Raw genomic sequence first — 24465 nt, 5'->3', positions numbered from 1 at the left:
TCAACTGTTGCATATTTTGTATGATTTATAGTCATTGTTTTGTAGGTTACCTTTAATCCACAAATGTACAGGAAATTTTTAATAGGAAATTTTGCTTTGGGATACCATTTTCAGTGTTGTCTAATAATTTCAGATTTTCAGAAATTGTGCTTTTTCCTCCACCCTAATTTATCTTTTAAAAATTAGGCCTTAAAATCAGTAATTTTATGTGTAATATAATATTTAGTTTTCATTTATGAAAGGTTTGCACATCATCTGTTGTTATTTAGTCACTAAGTTGTGTCCAACTCTTCTGAACCCATGAACTGTAGCCTGCCAGCCTCCTCTGTCCATGGGATTCTCCTGGCAAGAATACCAGAGTGGGTTGCCGTTCCCTTCTCCAGGGGATCTTCCTGACCCAGGGATCAAACCCGCATCTCCTGCTTGGCAGGCAGGCAGAGTCTTTACTACAGAGCCACCTAAGAAGCCGATTACACACCATTAGGTTAATAAATGGCACATTAATATTACTTTGGTGACATCAGACCTCTCATGTTTGATAATTTTGTTCGCAGGATTGTTGATTATTGATTCTTAAGGCTATTACCTATATCCCTGGGGCAGAATTTTTGCCTGTATTGAGATGTTTCTTTATCTTTTTTGTTACAATTTCATTTGCATTTTTCCCTCTGTTTTATCTGCAGTGTCTTTGCTGCCACGTTTCTAACCTTCAGCAGACTCAAGGTATCCCCCTTCACTGTGGAGTGCTTTCAGAGTTGTCATTCTGCTCACTTTTCCTTATTGTTGCTTTCTGTAAAGCTTCCCTTAGTCTTTTTACAATGATGTCTTCCCTGTATTCTGCATCTCCTTTTGGAATGGTGTACGGAATATAAGCTTTGAAAATTCAGATTGTATTCAAATCCCGTGTAGTTTTTACTGCTATTAGCTCAGTGACCTTGAATATTTATTAACCTCTCTGAAGTTGTTTCCTGTTCTGGAAATAAGCTTTATTTGTAGTAACTGACTCATGGCTGGACTCTTTTGAGGACTAAAGGAGTTAAAGTGCCCAGTACACTGCCTGTATCTATAGTCTGTAGATGCAGATCTGTTGATGTCTATATCTAATCTATAGAGCCTGGACTTAATAGCAAGTTCCAATCCCTCTACCATTAATTACCCATGGTCACTAATATTAAGTAGTTTCCCATACCTCTATTTCTCTTCTCTCAAGTTTTGTCAATATTCTCTGCCAGATCCTGAGAAGAGTGAATGCCAATTACATAATGTGTAATTCTCAGGAATTTTGAAGAGCAGTAGAAGAAAAGATAAAAGCACTGAACTGGGCTCTTTACTATAGTCACAGTCTTGAGAGACTACCTTCTAATATTCATAAATACCCCAAGTGAGGCACTATTTTGGCTAAACACTTTAAATACATTAATTATTCTTAGGATTACATACCTAATTTAAAATTTGTTGTTACAACTCTAAAATATTTTGTAGTAGACCACTTGCATGGTACATATATTATATTCTTTTTCATTAGGACTTTTGCATCTGTAATTTGAAACATGACCAACATATTTATTAGTTTGGGGTGACTGAGTAGGGGCTGATAAAGCTGGTCATCCTTTTATGATGTCAGTTTTCACATCTGTGAAACAAGGCATTGATCTCCCAAGATTTCCAGTTCTGATGGACTGGTTCTCAATTTTTTTTTTCATTTGTTTTTATTAGTTGGAGGCTAATTCTTTACAATATTGTAGTGGTTTTTGTCATACATTGACTTGAATTAGCCATGGAGTTACATGTGTTCCCCATCCCGATCCCCCCTCCCACCTCCCTCTCTACCCGCTCCCTCTGGGTCTTCCCAGTGCACCAGGCCTGAGCACTTGTCTCATGCATCCAACCTGGGCTGGTGATCTGTTTCACCCTTGGTAATATACATGTTTCAATGCTGTTCTCTTGAAACATCCCACCCTCGCCTTCTCCCACAGAGTCCAAAAGTCTGTTCTGTACATCTGTATCTCTTTTTCTGTTTTGCGTATAGGGTTATCGTTACCATCTTTCTAAATTCCATATATATGTGTTAGTATACTGTAATGGTCTTTATCTTTCTGGCTTACTTCACTCTGTATAATGGGCTCCAGTTTCATCCGTCTCATTAGAACTGATTCAAATGAATCCTTTTTAATGGCTGAGTAATATTCCATGGTGTATATGTACCACAGCTTCCTTATCCATTCGACTGCTGATTGGCATCTAGGTTGCTTCCATGTCCTGGCTATTATAAGCAGTGCTGCGATGAACATTGGGGTGCACATGTCTCTTTCAGATCTGATTTCTTTGGTGTGTATGCCCAGAAGTGGGATTGCTGGGTCATATGGCAGTTCTAATGCCAGTTTTTTAAGAAATCTCCACATTGTTTTCCATAGCGGCTGTACTAGTTTGCATTCCCACCAACAGTGTAAGAGGATTCCCTTTTCTCCACACCCTCTCCAGCATTTATTGCTTGTAGACTTTTGGACAGCAGCCATCCTGACTGGTGTGTAATGGTACCTCATTGTGGTTTTGATTTGCATTTCTCTGATAATGAGTGATGTTGAGCATCTTTTCATGTGTTTGTTAGCCATCTGTATGTCTTCTTTGGAGAAATGTCTGTTTCGTTCTTTGGCCCATTTTTTGATTGGGTCATTTATTTTTCTGGAGTTGAGCTGCAGGAGTTGCTTGTATACTTTTGAGATTAATCCTGTTGCATCGTTTGCTATTATTTTCTCCCAATCTGAGGGCTGTCTTTTCACCTTGCTTATAGTTTCCTTTGTAGTGCAAAAGCTTTTAAGTTTCATTAGGTCCCATTTGTTTAGTTTTGCTTTTGTTTCTAATATTCTGGGATGTGGGTCATAGAGGATCCTGCTGTGATTCATGTCGGAGAGTGTCTTGCCTATGTTCTCCTCTAGGAGTTTTATAGTTTCTGGTCTTACATTTAGATCTTTAATCCATTTTGAATTTATTTTTGTGTATGGTATTAGAAAGTGTTCTAGTTTCATTCTTTTACAGGTGGTTGACCAGTTTTCCCAGCACCACTTGTTAAAGAGGTTGTCTTTTTTCCATTGTATATCCTTGCCTCCTTTGTCGAAGATAAGGTGTCCATAGGTTCGTGGATTCATCTCTGGGCTTTCTATTCTGTTCCATTGATCTATATTTCTGTTTTTGTGCCAGTACCATACTGTCTTGATGACTGTGGCTTTGTTGTGTAGTCTGAAGTCAGGCAGGTTGATTCCTCCAGTTCCATTCTCCTTTCTCAAGATTGCTTTGGCTATTCGAGGTTTTTTGTATATCCATACAAATTGTGAAATTATTTGTTCTGGTTCTGTGAAAAATACCGTTGGTAACTTGATAGGGATTGCATTGAATCTATAGATTGCTTTGGGTAGTATAGTCATTTTGACAATATTGATTCTTCCAATCCATGAACACGGTATATTTCTCCATCTGTTTGTGTCCTCTTTGATTTCTTTCATCAGTGTTTTATAGTTTTCTATGTATAGGTCTTTTGTTTCTTTAGGTAGATATACTCTTTAAGTAGTTTATTCTTTTTGTTGCAATGGTTAATGGTATTGTTTCCTTAATTTCTCTTTCTGTTTTCTCATTGTTAGTGTATAGGAATGCAAGGGATTTCTGTGTGTTGATTTTATATCCTGCAACTTTACTATATTCGTTGATTAGCTCTAGTAATTTTCTGGTAGAGTCTTTAGGGTTTTCTATGTAGAGGATCATGTCATCTGCAGACAGAGAGAGTTTCACTTCTTCTTTTCCTATCTGGATTCTTTTTACTTCTTTTTCTGCTCTGACTGCTGTGGCCAAAACTTCCAAAACTATGTTGAATAGTAGTGGTGAGAGTGGGCACCCTTGTCTTGTTCCTGATTTTAAGGGAAATGTTTTCAATTCTTCACCATTGAGGGTAATGCTTACTGTGGGTTTGTCATATATAGCTTTTATTATGTTGAGGTATGTTCCTTCTATTCCTGCTTTCTGAAGAGTTTTAATCATAAATGGATGTTGAATTTTGTCAAAGGCTTTTTCTGCATCTATTGAGATAATCATATGGTTTTTATCTTTCAATTTGTTAATGTGTATTACATTGATTGATTTGTGGATATTAAAGAATCCTTGAATTCCTGGGATAAAGCCCACTTGGTCATGATGTATGATCTTTTTAATATGTTGTTGGATTCTGTTTGCTAGAATTTTGTTAAGGATTGTTGCATCTATGTTCATCAGTGATATTGGCCTGTAGTTTTCTTTTTTTGTGGCATCTTTGTCTGGTTTTGGAATTAGGGTGATGGTGGCCTCATAGAATGAGTTTGGAAGTTTACCTTCTTCTGCAATTTTCTGGAAGAGTTTGAGTAAGATAGGTGTTAGCTCTTCTCTAAATTTTTGTTAGAATTCAGCTGTGAAGCCATCTGGTCCTGGGCTTTTGTTTGCTGGAAGATTTCTGATTACCGTTTTGATTTCCTTGCTTGTGATGGGTCTGTTAAGATCTTCTATTTCTTCCTGGTTCAGTTTTGGAAAGTTATACTTTTCTAAGAACTTGTCCATTTCTTCCAAGTTGTCCGTTTTATTGGCATAGAGCTGCTGGTAGTAGTCTCTTATGATCTTTTGTATTTCAGTGTTGTCTGTTGTGATCTCTCCATTTTCATTTCTAATCTTGTTAATTTGGTTCTTCTCCCTTTGTTTCTTAATGAGTCTTGCTAACGGTTTGTCAATTTTGTTTATTTTTTCAAAAAACCAGCTTTTAGCTTTGTTGATTTTTGCTATGGTCTCTTTAGTTTCCTTTGCATTTATTTCTGCCCTAATTTTTAAGATTTCTTTCTACTAACCCTGGGGTTCTTCATTTCTTCCTTTTCTAGTTGCTTTAGGTGTAAAGTTAGGTTATTTATTTGACTTTTTTCTTGTTTCTTGAGGTAGGCCTGTAATGCTATGAACCTTCCCCTTAGCACTGCTTTTACAGTGTCCCATAGATTATGGGTTGTTGTGTTTTCAATTTCATTCATTTCTATGCATATTTTGATTTCTTCTATGATTTGTTGGTTATTCAGAAGCGTGTTATTTAGCCTCCATATGTTTGAATTTTTAATAGTTTTTTTCCTGTAATTGAGATCTAATCTTACTGCACTGTGGTCAGAAAAGATGACTGGAATGATTTCAATTTTTTTGAATTTACCAAGACTAGATTTATGGCCCAGAATGTGATTTATTCTGGAGAAGGTTCCGTGTGCACTTGAGAAAAAGGTGAAGTTGATTGTTTTGGGGTGAAATGTCCTATAGATGTCAATTAGGTCTAGCTGGTCCATTGTGTCTTTTAAAGTTTGTGTTTCCTTGTTGATTTTCTGTTTAGTTGATCTATCCATAGTTGTGAGTGGGGTATTAAAGTATCCCACTATTATTGTGTTACTGTTAATTTTCTTTTTCATACTTGTTAGCGTTTGCCTTACATATTGCGGTGCTCCTATGTTGGGTGCATATATATTTATAATTGTTATATCTTCTTCTTGGATTGATCCTTTGATCATTATGTAGCGTCCTTCTTTGTCTCTTTCAATTTTATTTCATAATAATTTTTACATTTGAGCACTTTAGTATTTATTGTTTAAAGTGCATTTGTTTTCTGTAGACCTCAAAAGCAAAATTTTCACCATTTAAAAACAATAGAAATAAAAAAGTAGAGTTTGGAAAATTTAGAACACTGAAGATGGGATTTGCATAATAGCAGTTTTGCTATAATCCTCCTGTGCTTTAGAGTAAGTGATAAGTTGTATTAGCCACAGGTTTGGAGCAACTTTGTGATGTCTTTATGGGCTCTCAGCGTGAAACCAACAGCTACAAATTCTTGTGGCTGAACCGCAAGTCGCAGCTAATTATCAAACTTTAAATAGGAATATCTGTAATCTATAAACTTAAAAACCCATATAACCTCACCCCAGTGGCAAAATAATATTGAAATAATTAATATTCTTAAACTTGCTCACTTTGAGCAGTATTTTATCAAGTAGTTTTTTTAAATCCCTGTAAATAAAGGTCACAGATATTTTTATTTCTATGAGTAGATTTAAGTATCTGCTTCATAGGTTCTTAAGTTATTTTGAGACAAAATGCATTCTAGCAGTTTATAAGTTCTCAAAGCCCTCTATATTTTGTGTATTTTATCAGTGTAGTTAATTTTTAAATAAAAATATTTTGAGTTGCTATGTATTTATGTTCAGTTGTGAAAAAAAAAATAAGGGCTCTTTCTTGCTGTATGCCCTTTTCTCAGTTTCACAACCAGTAAATTGATATTGATGTGATCTGCTGATCTTAATTAAATTTTCCCCTTTTGCATTTATTCATTTTTGTGTATGTCTGTGCATATTGGTTATTTGAAATTTTATTGTGTGTGTAGGTTTGTGTATCCCTCCATAGTCAGTATACCAGTTCTGTAATCACAAGGACCCCTCCTTTTATAACCACACTCACCTCTCTCTTGCCTATTCCCCCAGTCCCTGGCAACCACTAATCTCCACCTTTCAAAATTTTGTCATTTCAAAAATATGTATAAGCAAATTCATACAGTATTTAACATTTGAGATTGGCCTTTTGTCCTAAATTCCTTTGAGAGTCATCGAAATTGTTGCATGTACCAATAGTTCATTCTTTTTTTGCTGCTGAGTTGTATTCCATGATATGAAATACATAGCTTGTTTAACTCTTCACCCTTTGAAGGCTGTCTGCGTTCTTTCCAGTTTTTGGCTGTCACGAGTAAAACTACTATGAATGCTATGTACAGGTTTTTGTGTGAACATACACAAAAGATGCAGCTACTGTTAATATGGTAATTGCACATTTAATTTCCTAAGTGGTATCAATGTTTTACTACCTCCAATGAAATATGATAACCTTACTTCTAAGTTCTTTTAACTTCCTGCTTTTTAAATATTGTTTTGAGGATCAGATGATAATCAGTTTTTAATCAAATATGAGTTAGAAAACTCATGAGATAGTCTGCTTTATCCGTATTTCTACTCTTTCTGTTGTTTTTTATTCCTTTTTCATGCTCAAGGTTCCTTCTTTTATTATTTCCTTTTCGTTTAAAGAACTCCATTTAGCTATGTTTCAAAGATAGGTCTGCTACTGACCGATTCTTTAGTTTTACCTCATTTGAGGATGTCTTTATTTCCACTTTATTCATGAGGGATAGTTTTGCTAGATACAGAACTTAGAGTTGCCATTTCTTTTGGTCTGGACTCCTGTTCAGTCCAGGAGAGAAATAAGCCTACCTGAGTAGCTTTCTGTTCTGGATTAGGGGTCATTAGATGCTGAGCCTACATCACCTTGTGCAGCTGCTGCAGTCATAGGACTTCCTGTATCTACATTATTCCTCCAGTCCTAGAAGTAGTCTGCCTTCCTCTCTCTGCCTTTCAGAGTCCTTTGTAAGGTTATTTTCAGGGTTTATAGTTGTGCTTAGCTGGAAAGAACTGTAAATATGAATCTAAGCCATGTTATCTGACCCAGAAGTCCTCTTATATTTTTTTAAAATGTGTTTTCTTCTGGCTTGGCTTATTGTTAATATTTGTTTATGAAACATGTTCTAGGTTTATTTAAAGCTCAGTTGGATGAGAAGTTTTCTGTAAATTATACAGTGCTAAAAAGGATTTCAAAATATTAAAATATATTTTGCCAGTATGTAGAGAGCTTTGCCCCAACAAAGATTAAATCCTTCTAAGACATCAATTTTATCGACTACAAAATACTCCTATTCTTACTTTTTGCAACTAAGACACTTCCTTCATTTGGAGCCTTAACAACAGTAATGGCTCTTGGGTATCTGTTTTCTATGTTGCTAAATCCTTGACTGCTGCAACAGATGAACAAGACCGATTCCACTTCTGTCTTATGTTTGCAAATGCTCACATACAAAACTGAGTCTGGTCCTGAGTACCCTTACTAGTCTACAGGCTTTTGCCATATTCCTGTTGATTATATCAAAATATTTAGACATTAATGCCAGCCTGCAGATAGCAGGACGTCATCATTTTGTCATGAGCACTTAATGTTGGGAAAGGAAGTAAATCAATATTTCCAATGATTCTATTTGTCTTTGACCTGGAAAAGGAAATTGCAACCTATTCCAGTATTTTTGCCTGTAGAATTCCATGGGCAGAGGAGCCTGGTGGGCTACAGTCCATGGAATCGCAGAGAGTTGGACATGACTGAGCTACTTTCTCACTCACTCACTCATTCATCTTTGAATGTGCAATACCTAGACCAAGTCCTCAAGAATTTCATAGATATGCAGTGGGAAATAAAGATTCAGTAATGGAGAGAAAGCTGGGTATTCTTGTTCAGTGCAGTTCAGTTGCTCAGTCATTTCCGACTCTTTGTGACCCCATGAACCACGGCACACCAGGCCTCCCTATCCATCTCCATCTCCTGGAGTTCACCCAAACACATGTCCATTGAGTTGGTGATGCCATCCAACTATCTCATCCTCTGTCGGCCCCTTCTCCTACCCTCAGTCTTTCCCAGCATCAGGGTCTTTTCCATTATGTCAGCTCTTCTCATCAGGTGGCCAAAGTATTGGAGTTTCAGCTTCAGCATCAGTCCTTCCAATGAACACCAAGGACTGATCTCTTTAAGGATGGACTTGTTGGATCGCCTCGCAGTCCAAGGGACTGTCAAGAGTCTTCTCCAGCACCACAGTTCAAAAGCATCAATTCTTTGGCGCTCAGCTTTCTTTATAGTCCAACTCTCATATCCATACATGACCAATGGAAAAACCACAGCCTTGACTAGATGGACCTTTGTTGGCAAAGTAATGTCTCTGCTTTTTAATATGCTGTCTAGGTTGGTCATATTTTCCTTCCTAGGAGTAAGCGTCTTTTAATTTCATTGCTGCAGTCATCATCTGCAATGATTTTGGAGCCCAGAAAAATAAAGTCAGCCACTGTTTCCACTGTTTCCCCATCTATTTGCCATGAAGTGATGGGACCAGATGCCATAATCTTAGTTTTCTGAATGTTGAGCTTTAAGCCATCTTTTTCACTCTCACTTTCATCAAGAGGCTCTTCAGTAGTTCTTCGCTTTCTGTCATAGGGTGGTGTCATCTGCATATCTGAGGTTATTGATATTTCTCCTGGCAACCTTGTTCCAGCTTGTGCTTCCTCCAGCCCAGCAGTTCTCATGATGTACTCTGCATATAAGTAGGGTGACAATATACACATATAGAAATAATTTTCCAAAAGTTTCATATATTTTTCCAGAATTTTTAATCTGAACATAAATTAATACGTTTGAGATTCAAAATGTTGACCCCATGTGGTTGTTCAGTTGCTCAGTCGTGTCCGACTCTTTTGACCCCGTGGACTGCAGCACACCAGTGTTCCCTGTCCTTCCCCATCTCCCAGAGCTTGCTCAGACTCATGTCCATTCAGTCAGTTAGCCATCCAACCATCTCATCCTCTGTCGTCCCCTTCTCCTTCTGCCTTCACTCTTTCCCAGCATCAGTATTTTCTAATGAGTTGGCTATTCACATCAGGTGGCCAAAGTATTGGAGCTTCAGTTTCAGCATCAGTCTTTAATCTTTCGACTTAATTTTTTCAGTTTACTCTAGCATCATTTTCATAAACTATCAAAGTACTTTTAAGTTGTTGGTATTCACATTTATTTATGTAATGTTCTCCTAAATTATGTATTTGTCTGTTGTTTCTGTTCATATGGTAAGTTCAAGGAATTAAAAGACTCTGAAATTAGTTTTTTGTAATGTGAGAAATCACATTATAATTTGTTTCATTTTATATTTTTGTGTGTATTAGCATCTCCTAAATCAGAGCCTATCTATGTTCCCCTTCCAAATTGAGCAGTCATCTTACTAATATTTTGGAAATGCCTTTTGACTGCTATATCTTAAAGTGGTACGGTATCCTTTGTACCATTTATGTGATTAATGTATCCATGGAATCTTGGTAGAACTGATTCAAGGGACTATCTGTTTCAATGTAATTGCCTTTGATAATTGTAGGTAATACAGTGAAGGTAATAAAACAGTGAGATACCTGAAAATATTCTTGAAATTCTAACTTAACTAGATTAAAGACAGATTTTGTGTTTATGGAAAAATGGGAGAGTAAATTTAGCCTATAATTTGGATTAAAGAGTTGAATTAAATATGTGAGAGTATTTGAATCACAGGAAAGTAGAAGTTATAACAAATAATATAAGGAAATGCCAGTGGGAAAGTAAAATGTGAGTAATGTTTTCTATATTAAAGGAAAAAGAAGTACTAAAGAAACCTATTTTAATAATAAAGGGAGATTAATATTTCAAATGTTAAAGGGTTTAAAAGACATTTTAAAAGGGATTCAAATATCTATTACTAACCTACTTTAGCAAATGAATCCCTTGTAAAAACAAAAATAGAAAGGAATGAAGTTAATGAATATATTTTGCCATAGGAGATAATATTAACTCTTCTATATAGCCTCCCATTTATTACAATTTCAGACCTACTTTCTCATTATTATTCCTACCTGTTTCTAAACTGGAAAGGATAATGAGTTTGTCTTAACTTTCAGCAGTACTCACTTTCCCCCAAAGATCCTATTATTCCTTGACTGCTCATCTTATTTTGTGTCTCACCCCTTCATAGTAAGGGTCTCACACCACTCATCTTGTGAGAGATGGGAGCTTCGTGTGACTGAATTTTGTCATTACTAAGTGAGCCCTTCTTTAAATCTCTTTTTAATTCTCTTTTGTCTGTGTTAATATACCTTTGTTGTTTTAGTTTGCTTCATGTATCTCATTCTGTCCTTTAACTGTTAACCTTTTCATATTTTTCTATTTTGTTGTATCTCTTCTAAAGAGTATATAGTTGGATTTATTTTTTAGTCACTTAATCTTTGACTTTTATTTGCAACATTTAGTTAACTTTTAATATAATTTCTAATGTAATTTTGTTGATATCTTGTTTTATTCTTTCTGTTTGTCTTACCTACCTTTTGTTTCTTTTTCTTAGTTTTACATTTTTATAATTCAGGTTTCCTTACTTCTGTTCTTTTAGTTGTTGCTTTAAATATTATAACATTTATACTTATTCAAGTCAAAATTTATTGATTTACCATCATATTTACCAGTTTCATCATTCCTTCTTGAATTTCAGACCTTCCAACTTGTACTCCTTTATTTTCCCCCGGAGAGGTATATTTTAGGAATTTCTTTAAGTGAGTAGGAATATTTTGGTGGCACACCGTTGTTTTTAGTTTGGAAATGTGCCTTTTATGTCATCCCCAGTTTTTTTTTGTTGTTGTTGTTTTTTTTTGGCTATTCAAAATTTTTTAATTACAAGGCTGGATAACTAAAAAAGAATTTTCCTTTCAAAATAGTTTCATAGGTAGAAAGTAATACACTGGTTAACAGGTTATGATTCTACAGCAGTGTCATGGTCAAACAGAAATGCCTTGACTCTTACGAATGCATTATCTAGACTCCATGCTGGTTCAGAATCTATGTACAAACCAGTGTAAAAATATAATTCATCTTGAACTTTCTTCCCTCATCCATAAAATGGAGATTTTCCCAATCACCAGATTTTTCATATGACAGACAAGTAAATCTCGCAGCACTAGTCAGAAATGTTTCCACCTTCGAAATGTCACAGCACACCGACTGCTTTCAACAGGCAGACAGCAACCCCTCACTGTCGGCACAGAAAACCCCACTACTGTGAATTAAGTTTTTCCTCTGAGGCATAACCCAACAGAAATCTGTTATAAAACTTCTACTCACATCTGCACATCCCCAGTTTTAAGAGATTGGTTTCTTGTGGGCATACGTTTCTGAGTTAACAATTATTTTCTTCAGTATGTTAAAAAATATAGTTCCACTATTTTATGTCTTTCATTGTTGTTCTTAAAACAGTTGTCAGTTCAATTGCTAGTCCTGTAAAGATAATCTGATTTTCCTTTTCTAGCTACTTTTAAGAGCTTTTTATGTTTGATATTCTGTACTTTCACTGTGGCATGTCTAGGTATTGATTTCTTTTTATTTTCCCTGTTGGATTTATTTAGCGCTTCAGTTCTATGATTTGGTGTTCTTCATCTTTTTGAATGAATTTTCGTCCATTATCTTTTCAGATATTACTTCTGCCCCTTTTTTCTGTCTCTTTTCCTTCCACAAATTTGATTAGAAGTATGTTAGATTTTCTCATTTTGTCTTTTCTATTTTTTTTTAGCCTCTTTAGTTTGCATTCTGTATCATTTTTTCAGAACTACCAACGTATTCCTTAGTTTTCCCTACATCTGGGTTTAATGTGCCATATAATTTTTAATTATATTTTTCATGCAGCTTTTTTGTCAATTCATTTTTTTATCTACTTTATTTCCTGGTGAAACTGACACATTGAGCATTTTTTCCAAAGGGATTAATATATGTGCCCATTACTTTTCTTGATCTGTTCAGAAGTATTTTTTTTAATTGAAATATAGTTGATTCATAATGTTATGTTAGTTTCAGGTATACAACATGGCAATCTTTTTTTTTCTTCATTTATTTTTATTAGTTGGAGGCTAATTACTCTACAATATTGTAGTGGTTTTTGTCATACATTGACATGAATTAGCCATGGATTTACATGTATTCCCCATCTCGATCCCCCCTCCCACCTCCCTCTCTACCCGATAACATGGCAATTTTATGTTTTTTAGATTGTTCTCCATTTAAAGTTATTACAAAAAATTGGCTATATTTCTTATGCTATGCAGTAATCCTTGTAGTTTATTTATTTTATTCCTAGTAGGTTTTACTTTTTCATTCCCTACTCTTGTCTCGCCCCCACCTTCCCTCTCCCCACTCATAATTGATAGTTTGTTGTGAATCTTTATAAAATCTCATACAGGTACATCTTTTTAACATTTATTTTTGGCTGCCCTGGGCCTTTGTTGCTGCCAGGGAGCTTTCTGTAGTTGTGCCAGCTGGGGTTCCTCTCCAGTTGCCGTGTGTGGACTTCTCACTGTGGTGGCTTCTCTGTTGAGGAGCTTGGGCTCCAGGGCACACAGGCTTTAGCAGTTGCCGTGCGTGGGCTCAGTGGTTGCAGCTTACAGGCTTAGCTGCACTGTGGCAGGTGGGGTCTTCCTGGACCAGAGATTGAACTGGTGTCCCCTTCATTGCTAAGTGGATTCTTAGCCAGTGGACTACCAGGGAAGCCCATACAGATGTTTTTAATCTTAGGTAGTTTTATCTTTTATTTTCTAAATAAGTTAAGCATGGCATATAATTCAGAAAGCTATAGGAAATATATGAAACAGTTTTCAAATAAAATGCAGTGAGTTTTAAGTAAATTAATGGGTTATTAGAAAAGAAACCTATTCATTAAATTTGAGATTGAAAAGTGCTAATAAATAGTAATAATAGGTAATAGATAATAGCTAATAGATAGTAATATAAATAGTATCTCATATTATTGAATACTTTGTTTCAGGCACTGTGTTAAGTTGCCTTACAGATGACCTCATTTAATGGGCACAATACTATTTCATACATTTTTAACAACCAACTTAATTTTTTTGTTTCATTTAACTCTTAAACTAGGTAAATGTGAGCTCTTTTATAAAAATGTTGGGTAACTTAACATTTTTTATCTGTTCATCAACTTTACTCATATGTACCTTTTAAATACTACTAAGAAAATCATTAATAGAATGACAACTGGATAACTATACCTCCAAAATGAGCAAACACTTACAGTACATACCAGGTTTCCGATTTAATGGTCAGGGAGCCCTTAGTCCTGTTGTTGGAGGAGTACTGACGTGTCTGTTCCCTTGAACACTCCGTTTTTCACAGATCATCCTCATTCTTTTAACACATTCTTTATTCGGGTAAGATTGTAATACAACTTATTAGAAGTTAGCTCTCTCAGCTATGATCACATTTTAGTCATTCTTTTCATAAGTTTTAGAATTGTAGTTAGAAGACCTAAATCCTAGTCAAGTAAGTTTCTGCCATTATGTAGTCATTATCACTTTGGATAAGTCACTGAACATTTTGATTTCTACATTGCTAAATTATCTGCATCTAGCAGTTTTTCAATGCAGAGAGTTTGACAAACTTTTTCCAGTAAGAGGCCTACGTAGTAAATATTTTAGGCTTTGCAGTCCAAGAGACAAAAATGGAAAATACTATTATGATATATGTACTTGTATATAAGTAAGAGAGAAAACTCTTGTCTCACTCCACCTTGCTGGCCTGTCATAGGTGATCGCATTTGTGGGCATGGTTTGTACTCAGGTGTCATCAGCTCGACATTCTTAGAACAAAGAGGGAAGGGACCTGGCCGGCCGAGTAGGAAGAGTGACCACTTGTGGTTGTTTCATTCTTTGCCACAGTGGCTTTCATGTCCCTGTGTACTCTTCCCTCACTCTGAAGAATCCAGCTTTCTTATCAAATTTCAAAGAATTGCTAGTATACAGACTGCATTCTGTGAAGTCAAAAATGCTAGAGAAACTTCATGAGTTGGAAATTAAAGAATTCTAAAATAGCTTGGGGCCAAAAGAAAAAAAATCAAAGTGGAAACTGGAGTATAAAACTATTTCCAGGATAGTAGAATAAAACAGCAGAATGAAAAAATAGTATAATTCAGTTCAATATAAGGCAAGAAAGGAATGAGAAAGACACAGAAAAAATAGAAAAGTTGACACAGTGGTAGAAATAAAATTTTAGAGTATCATTGCAGTGAAAGGAAATAGAGTATATATTTCACCCTAAAGGTAAAGGTTGTTAGACTGGCCTATAAAAAATATCCCTCTGCATATTGTTTATCTGAGAGCCATCTAAAGTTAAGAAAATATAAAACTTGTAAGTTTTAATTGAAAAAATGCTTTGTATTTGCTAAATATAGTATTTTCTGTATGTAAAATACTGTGGTATCTACACATCTGTTAGTTTTTAAAAATTGTTAATATTGACAGCTGACTGAACACTGCATAACAGTTCCCCCCTTTAAAATTGTAATAGGGAGCATACTACACATAACATGTGTAGTGTAATAGAGTGAGCATGAACTCTAGGTTTGAATTCTTACTAAGCCACCTCTCGGTTCTGGGGTCTGAGGAAAGTTACTTAACATCTCTAAGAATCATTTATAATAAGTATAATAGCATCTACCTTGTAGGGTCATGAGACATAAATGAGATGCTGTGTATAGAATACTTGGTACCAAGCAGATCACTACTAATGTTACTGTTTTTATCATTCAGAGTGTTTACTGCATCTCAAGGTATTAATCACAGATTAAGTGAACATTTTTTTTTTTATTCCTAAGGCATATGATTAAGTATTAAAGATACTGTCACCAGCAGTTACAGATCACCAAGATCTTCCTCCTTGCCATCACTGACTTCTTTTTCTGTTGGCCTACAGGAGATGAGAAAAAAAAAAAAAATTGGGAAAAGAAAAATGGGCTACTCAAAGAATTCCAGCTCTTGGGTCAGCTCTGTTTCTTGGGTTTCAGAGCACTTAATATTTCTGTCGGCATTATGCACATGAAATTATTTTGGATTTTGATTTTTGACTTGTCAAAATACACTTTTGCCAGTGTTAATCTCCCTGAGGATCAGTTTAAAGTCTAAGTCTAGATCTGAAGGATGTATTTCTTATGTAACTAGCTACTCAACTCTGAAAAAGACCCACTTTCACATTTTAACTGCTCGATTCTCAGGGGAGTGCAGATTTGATATTCTGAGGTATTTGGATAGAAAGTTCATAAAATTTTTATGTAAGGAAGGAATGTCCTTTGTTTATAGTTTTTAAAGGTTAGCAGTCATATGTGTGTCATTAGTTGAAACAAATTTATCTCTAGTGGAGTCCTTAAAGGTTGATCATTAGTTTGATTAACTAGGATGTTAAGCATATGTACAAATTTGTGTATACAAATTTCAAAGTAGTCATATTCTTTGCAGATGTTCTTGTGAATTCTTTTATATATTGTTATCAAAGTAACTATAAAATGTTTCAGAAACAAGGACATCATGCAATATGGTTAAACCATTTTCTCATAAAAATACTTTTATTTTTAGATTACCTCTTTAGTGACCCTTCAGCTGTTAACCCTGGTTGGCCATGACGATCAGCTTGATGGACCAAAATACAAATGCACAGTGTCTCTAGACTTCATCAGAGCTATTGCTAGGTAAGCACAGAATAATCATTAATGTAAAATGTCTTGAATTATGTAAATGATACACTAAATATAAAAATTAATCTTCTTCCTAATGTAATGTCATTAGTCATTTAAGCAAGAGAAGATCATTTAAGTGCCGAGAATGACTATTTCACTGTAGAATGAACCCTCTCGTCAGATTTACAAATGACAAAATTCGGAGAATTAGTTAACATGTTATATGGCAAAAATCAAGATTCTGAGAGTCCGAGACAGACTGGAATAATGGTTCTATAGTAGCAAGGTAGGATTTAATGGGCAGTTGACTGCAGACAACTTGTATATACTGTAGTGTATGGATGTTTGTGTTTAGTTGCCAAATCCTGTCCAGCTCTGCAATGCCACGGACTATATATATAGCCCACCAGGCTCTTCTCTGCGTGGAATTTTCCAGGCAAGAATACTGGAGTGGGTTGCCATTTCCTTCTCCAGGGGATCTTCCCAACCCAGGGATTGAATCTGTGTCTCCTTCATTAGCAGGTGAATTCTTTACCACTGAGCTACCTGGGAAGCCCGCCAGTTATCTCTAGTAGTAGCTGCTTATTTTCTCAAACTCCTATCCCTTAGGATTGGATGCTCTTTAAGTGCTATCCTTTCTTCTTGTTGCCACTTCTGGATAGTTATTTTCTTCCCAATTTCTTGGAAAAATTTGAATTTCTTTGAGACCTTTACAATCTGGCTCTATTTCCCTCTTTTTCTAATTGATTATCTTCTACCAGACTCCCAGCCATTCCACCACATGTATTGAACAGTAGAATATGTGGTTTACCGGTTTCTTTTCGATCTAGATTCTGATTCTTGACTGTATTCAAACCACAAGTCCTAACATCTGTATTCATTTTGTTCAGCAGTTACTGCTTCAGAGAACAAAGTTGAACCTGTGAGTTGAGAACTCCTTGCACTACCTGTGTCTGTGAGCATCTTCTGTCTTCCTTTTTCAGTAGATTGGGGTCCTGCCTCCTGTGTCAGATGGGCTCTTCCACTTCCCCTCTGAATTCCATCTCTGCCCTTTTCCCAGCCTCTTTCCCAGCCCTCAGACTATCTATTCTCAGTCACCCAACAGGATTGACCACTCTCTGTCTTTTAAAACTCTTCTCCTAGAGTCCATGATTCCAATCTTGTGATTTTCATCTTTATTCCTTGGCTGTTTCTTCTCAGGCTCATTTGTCAGCTTATCCTATCCACTTAACCTTCACATTTAGTTGTTCCTTGAGGTTTGGCTCTTTTCATATTTTTTTTCCCTAGACTATTTTTACTTTACTCCTGACTTCAACAGCTATCTATGTACTAATCTTACTCCCAGTTTTTAGAAGCCAGACCTTTTTTCTAGTATTCTTGAATTTTGGATATTTCCCACCTGTATCAATATATTTCCAAAACTGAACTCAGGAACCAGCCCCCCCCCCCCCCCCCCCCCCCCCAGTTCTTCTGCTTGCCAACGAAAAAGGAATGATGCAGCTTTCTTTCAGTGATTAGCACTGCAGTCTCTCATGTTGCACAGACCTAAAACCTGGTAGTCCCTAGTGGCATTTGTCACACCCCCCCCACTCCCAGCAGCCAAGCATTAGTCTTTCTGAGCCTGTCAAGTCCATCCTATATATCTCAGTTCATTCATTTTATCATTTGTACAGTTAATGCTCTAGACCAAGCTACTGTTATCTCTTCTCTGGTAACCTCCTAATTGGTTTTCTGTCTGTTCTTATTCTCTTATAATTTGTTGTCCACACTATTGCCAGAGTGATCTTATAAAAACTTGATGTCACCCTTCTACTTAAAAGTCTTCTATAATTTCCTGTAACTCTTAGGATAAAAAACCAAAATGTTTAGAATAATTTTCAAGGCCCCAGTGACTTGGCCTCTGCCTTTGTGCCCAGCCATACCTATCACACACATCTTCTCCTGTAGGTATTTACACTTTGACCACTTTGGGCTTTTTTTTTTTCAGTTCTTCATATTCACCATTCATTGCATATGCAACACTTTCCAAATCCTCCTCTATCCAACTAACTGCTACATAACCTTTAGATTTCAGTTTAAATGCGTGTTTCTTGAAGATGCTATCCTCAAACATACCATGACCTCCCATCGTCCACGCCCTCCACCCTACTCCCACACACTATTCACAGTTAGTTTATCCATGTCCCCTTATTTTCTGAGACTTACCATTATTTTATTAAATTATTCATTCAATAAGTAGAACTCATTTTTCTTCCTACAGTATAAGCCCATGAAGAGCAAAGCGGAGACTGTGTCGATCACTAACTTACTCAGACCTTCTCAGAGAGTGTGAAGGATTGAGAGTAGTGCTGAAACACATACATTACCATGTGTAAAATTAGATGGCTGGTGGAAATTTCCTGTATGATGCAGGGAGTTCAAGTCTGATGCTCTGTGACAACTAGAAGGGTGTGACGGAGTGGGATGTGGAAGAGAGGTATACATGCGTATACCTATAGCTGATTCATGTTGATATATGGTAGAAACCAACATAATATCATAAAGCAGTTATTCTCCAATTAAAAATAAATAATTAAAAAAATTGTGAAGTTACTTAAAATTGTAATTTTAAAGGATAAAAGCACAGGAAAATACTCATGATACAAACTTAAGTGGTTAAAACAGTAATACAAAAAGTTGTATATCCAAGAAAGGTAGAAAAACCTAAAGCAAGGGAATAATGGTCAAAATTGTTGGTTACTGCCGAGAAATCAGGCAGAGTCTATTTAATGGTAAATCTGTCATTTGTGACTTTAACACGAACACTTTCAGCGATACAGTGGGGTACAAGTTAGGATATGGTGCCTTTAAGTGGTATTTGTGAGTAAGTTGATGCCACACATGCAGAGAATACTTTTTATTCACTTAAGATTTATTGTGATGTTCATTATAATCACTATACTAGGTTTTGGGGATGTAACAAGATGTATAACAGATCTGTATCCTGTCCTCATGTACCTGTTTTCTAGACTATTTTTGCTATAAAGAGGAATAGAGGATTGTTACCTACTGAACAGGTTGTGGGGGCATGAATAGCTTATTATTTTTAAAGATATGAGCATATTTAAATGCTGATGGGAAAAAACTTGTAGGGAAGAAGAGTTAGTGATACAAAAGAGAGGTAATTTAAAGTCCTTGAAAAGATATATAACATGTGATTTAGAAACATGAGGTTAAGAAATAGCCCTGAATGAGAGAGGGGAATCCTTTTTCATTATAACAAGAGGAAAAGGTGGTTTCAGATGGAACTGAATTTGGATATCTGTTGGCAAGAGGTTGAAGGAGCTCTGATCTGAGGCCTTCTATTGTATGTGTAAAAGTAGAGGCAAGAGACTTAAGGACAGAAGTACACCAGTTTGAGACAAATATGGATATTTGAAATAGCTGCCGTGGGGAATGGAAGAAAGTGCTAACAAAGAAAGCAACTTGCTGAGAGTGTTGAGGGCCCAGCTGGGGTTCCTGACCTTGAATCTACAGTGGCACCAACCTGTGAAACTTGTGCCCTCCTCCGGCAGCATTCCATGTGCTGGGTACTGGGACCGCAAAAGGGTGCAATTGAAATCACATAGGATTGGAATTTGCCAGGTGAATTCAGTCGATGCTAGCAGATGAATGCTTGAGGTGACAAACCATGGAATCTAAACTAAGAAGGGAAGAAAGGAAGTAAAGCATGTGGAGGGCTAATAGTTCAGTGCCTGGCACTTAATATTCAGTAATTATTTGTAGAATAGGAGAAGGCTAAGAGAGGCTTGTAAGCTGGTTGTTTCCAGGTATTCCAGGTCACTTAAAGGAGATTGGGATCAGGGTGGAATGTCTGAATTTGTGTTTTTTAGAAGTAGAACATTTCTGAGTATGATCATGAGAGTAGAAAAGATCATTGGAGGTAAAAGGGATAAGTGCAATGAAGTCACTAAAGCTGAGGCAGATCTTGGAATAGAGAGGAAGACTGAACTGGATGCTGTGTTATTCACAAAGAGGTGGTGACAGGGGGATAAAGGCTGGTTAGTGGAATGGTTTGAGTATCACAGGAGCGGAGCCTTTTGTACAAGGACAGCAGCCTCACATGACAGGACTGCCTGGGCTATAGTAGAGTCTGACCTCATTGGAAAGAGCTAAAGAGGAGACTCGATCCCTCTGTGGGAGCCAACTTTGAGTTAAGCCTGGTTGAGAAAAGAAAACCTTTCAAGGAAGAGGTAGAGGACAGAGAGAACCTTCTTGACCAAGGAACTGTGAAAGATTTGGACACAGAAGCAGTAGGAGACTGGTTCTAGAAAGGAGCACAGAATATGGAGGATAGAGTATGGAAGAACACAGATGAAAACATGCTTAATAAATACTGTACTTGAATTGTTCTTAATGTTAACAGTAGTTGAAGTTTCTGATTGTTTTCCCTCCACAGTCTAGAAAGACACTGCAAAGTAACTTAGTATTGTTAACTTAAAGTTGTGTGATTGCAAATTCTCTGAAAAACCAAACTAAGGAAGAAAAACTCAAACTGCATACATAAGTAAAAGGAAATAAAATAATACCCCAAGAGAAAAAAGTATGTCAGTGTGGTGAAAGCATCAACAATGTGAAATAAAAGGATAAAGGCAAAATTAAATCCTTAGATACATGCCATGTAATTAACTTATAAGCAGTCTAAATTCTGATTTAAGAATGACTCTTAGGCAGAGTGCCACCAACACTATTTTTGTTTATCCTATTTCTTTCTAGATGCTTACTTTAGAAAATAATTTGTGTTCAGTGAGAGAGAGAATCTTCTATAGTATTTAAAAACTATCTTTGGAATGTGTGTCCAGTTTTAATGTTGCCCTTGCAGTTACTTTGTAAAATTCTGCTGTCTTAAAATGATACATGTGGGGATCAGTTAGTAAGTTACCTGTTTATATTGGAGGGTGGAGGGATGGTAGGAAAAGGTAGTTAGCATCTTGGGAGTGAATGTTTCTTAGAGGGATAATCTTACATATTCAATTCCCAATTAATTTAGTTTTTTTTTATCCAAAAACTTTAACTGTATGATTCAATTTGCTTGAGTACTTCCCAATGGCAAAGCAGAGAAGTAGAATATCATGAACCTTTTACAAATGCTTAGTGTTTTTAAGGCAGTCCAATCATTCTATAAAGAAAAATTTATTGCACAAACTATGCTGCAGTGTTAAACAAATGGATTATTAAATAAGATGGAGTTCTGCCACTAACAAATCATGGTATTTTCATTTGTTTATATTCTAGTACTAGTCTGTTATACAAACATTTCTCTTTAGCTATCACAGCATAGTTGCAATTCTCTGTTCTCCTTACCTCTCATAATATTGTAGTTATGGCTTCATATGGGTCATTTTGTATGGCTTTGTAATAGTCTTATCAAGTAATGCCTTCTCGTTCCACAGTATGGCAACTTTATTTTAATCATAGCTTCTTTAAACTTTTTCTTTTCTATTCAGTGGGGAAAAAATTAATAAATCCAAAAGACAATAAAACTTAACATTAAGTTCAATTTACTTTGTCACTGAAGGTTTATAACCGTAGGACCCAAAGTCATTGTAGGGAAATGTGCCTGGAGAGATGTAAGAATCCAACCGTCCTTTTTGCCTATGATTAAAAATAGCCTACTGTGTCTTTTGTCTTCTAAGACCCTCTGAAAAAGATGTTTTTAACCAATCATGAAAAATGTTTTCTTGATTTTTTTAAAAGGAAATTTTAGTGATACATTGTTACTAGTAAATTTGGGGAGTTCTGTAATGGGCTTCCCTAGTGGCTCAGACAGTAAAGAATCTGCCTGCACTGACCCAGGTTCAGTCCCTGGGTCGGACAGATCCCCTGGAGAAGAAAATGACAACGCACTCCAGTATTCTTGCCTGGAGAAGTCCATGGACAGAGAAACCTAGCAAGCTACAGTCTCTGGGGTCGCAAAGAGTTGGATATGACTGAGCAAATAACACCACTAACACATAGAAAATGAAAGGAAAGCACGCAAAAATAAATAGCTTTATGATATAATAACCATACCTTTTGTGACATTATGCCTAAGATAAGTTGTTGTTTTTTTATTTTAGTAAGTATTTTTAGTTGTTTTAGTACCCCAATGATAACAGGATTGTCTTGGCAGTGTTTTTATGCAATTTGGAAAGTTTTGGTGTTCTTCAGAGAGGCACTGTTGTAGTGAAACAATTAAAGTACTCTTCATTCCATCATTAGGTGCCACAAAGCCATAGCATCTCATTTGAGCTATTTTAAAATGTTTTTGCATAAGCAGTATCTATAGTTCCCTATTCCTGATTTTTAAAAAAATTTGAAATGTCAGTCATTTGCTTAGAAACTTTTTTAGAAAGTGTATTACAAAATGATAGACAAAAACACCAATTAATGATGGTTTAATAAATAAGAGCATGCAATTAGTGAATCTTTAAAAGGCTGTTCTCATATGGATGATTATTTTTGCAGAATTGAATACTTTAAGGCTTTAATTTTATACTTATTGCTAGATCATTATATCTAATTATTTTGACCATTTATTCAAATAATAAACCTCCAAGTCTGAATATCTATAGTGAAGAATGAATTTAGAGAAAGGAAAGTAATTATATGTCTCTGTCTTCTGCTATTTTATTCTGCCTGCCATCAGAGTACAAAAATATACATTCATATCGTCTGTTTGTTGTGTCGTATTCTTGGATCATACAGATTTAGTTACAATACACACACAGGTCAGCCAGTGTAAAAAGACTGAAAAGAATGAAAACTACAAATGAGGACAGATGAGCTATGCATTATGTAATGATAAAACAGGTGTTTTGGGAGATAAACAATGTTCAGAAGCAAAGAAGATTTAAATACTGCTGCATCTGTAATTGCTTTATTCTGGTTATTAGACAAAAAGCAAATAGCTTTCAAATGAAATCCAAACTTGCTGTGCTATAATTGAAATATATGAATGTTGGATAGTTCTGACTTCATTTACTTCTGTTAGAAAAGCAAACTTTATGCATGGGAGGGAAACTTTTTAAAGAAACTCTGTTCCCAGTGACATTAAAAATCAATGTTAATTCTGTCATGATGCTTTTGACAGTATCATAGGGTTGTTTAGCATTAGTTGTGATTTATTTGGCATGTGCTTCTCAGAATCATACATACAAAGCTGAGCAGTCTAGGGGGTGAGGATGCTAACATACTATCTGTTTTTGTTTATAGGACGGTGAACTTTGACATAATAAAATACTTGTATGATTTCTTGTGAAAACAAGCTTCAAAGCCATATGGACACTGTGACAATGACTAAGCCAAACCGTGTTCATCCAACTACTCAGCTGGCCTGGGAGAGGAGTTCTTTGGCTCCATTGGATTTGTCCAGACAGGTGCTGGCCCAGCATGGAATCTGATGAAAATACTCTGATTGGTCTGGGTGAATGTGAGCAGAAGACTATTTACCAGGGACCCTGGAGTATTTGGAAAGAACGTGTTAATTATAAACAGCAGGGTCTGAGCACAATCTGTTCTATTCTTAATGATGTTATCTTAACACCGAAATTGCCTGAAACCCATTTACTTAGGACTGCATTTTGCTCTGTGAACTATCCCCTGCGCTTTGAACGTGCCAGCAGCCCTTGTATATAAGCCCAGTCTATTCACTTCCTCTCCACAGGAGCCTCTGCAGTTGCTTGCCAAAGCAGATTTTCCTAAGGCCACCACTTTAAAAGATCATAGTTGCACAATATAATAAGTAGAAGTTTTTTGTTATTTTAAGATCCAAGTTTATATGTGTTTATCTTTCACCCTGATTTTCTCAAAAGGCAAGGTAGTTTGACCAGATAGGGCAGCTTTCCACCTCTAAGCCTCCTTGTTAACTGCAGTATATTTAGGTGAGATTTATCTAGTCACTCTTGCAATAAACTACTCAACATAGCTTTTTAATCTGAATGATGGTTTTCTTTCCTTTTTTTAATCACTGGCCTTTAATAGTTCCACAATAAAAATTTTCCTGTTACATCAGTTATGAACCTGGGGTCTGATTTTCTTACCTACTTTTGAAGTTTTCTGTTAGCACTTAAATGCTTGAAAATTGTTTTGGACAGATTTAAAGTGCTTAATTACAAAGCCTAGTTTAAATTTCAGTTGCATTTTATACTTTCCTTCTTTTTTTGGAAAAAAAATTCTCACAATAGTCACCTCCAAATAGGAAGCCTATTAATGTAGTGACTGACACTTTCTGGATCAAAGAAAAGAAGGGATTGTCTACTTGA

General features: G+C 35.9%; 1 protein-coding gene across 1 annotated transcript in view; it reads left to right on the top strand.

Annotated features, from left to right (window-relative positions):
* ORC5 (origin recognition complex subunit 5) overlaps positions 1-24214 on the top strand; it is a 74863-nt gene extending 50649 nt beyond the window's left edge. Inside the window, exons 13-14 of the mRNA XM_065938789.1 lie at positions 16083-16195; positions 23417-24214. Coding sequence (XP_065794861.1) covers positions 16083-16195; positions 23417-23462 — 159 coding nt within the window. The 3' untranslated portion in view covers positions 23463-24214. The remainder of the gene's footprint in view (positions 1-16082; positions 16196-23416) is intronic.
* The last annotated feature ends 251 nt before the right edge of the window (positions 24215-24465 follow it).

The sequence above is a fragment of the Muntiacus reevesi genome, chromosome 6, assembly GCF_963930625.1.
Source record: "Muntiacus reevesi chromosome 6, mMunRee1.1, whole genome shotgun sequence".
NCBI lineage: Eukaryota > Metazoa > Chordata > Mammalia > Artiodactyla > Cervidae > Muntiacus > Muntiacus reevesi.
The sequence above is the reverse complement of the archived record's forward strand: the minus strand, read 5'-3'. Positions and strand labels throughout refer to the sequence as shown.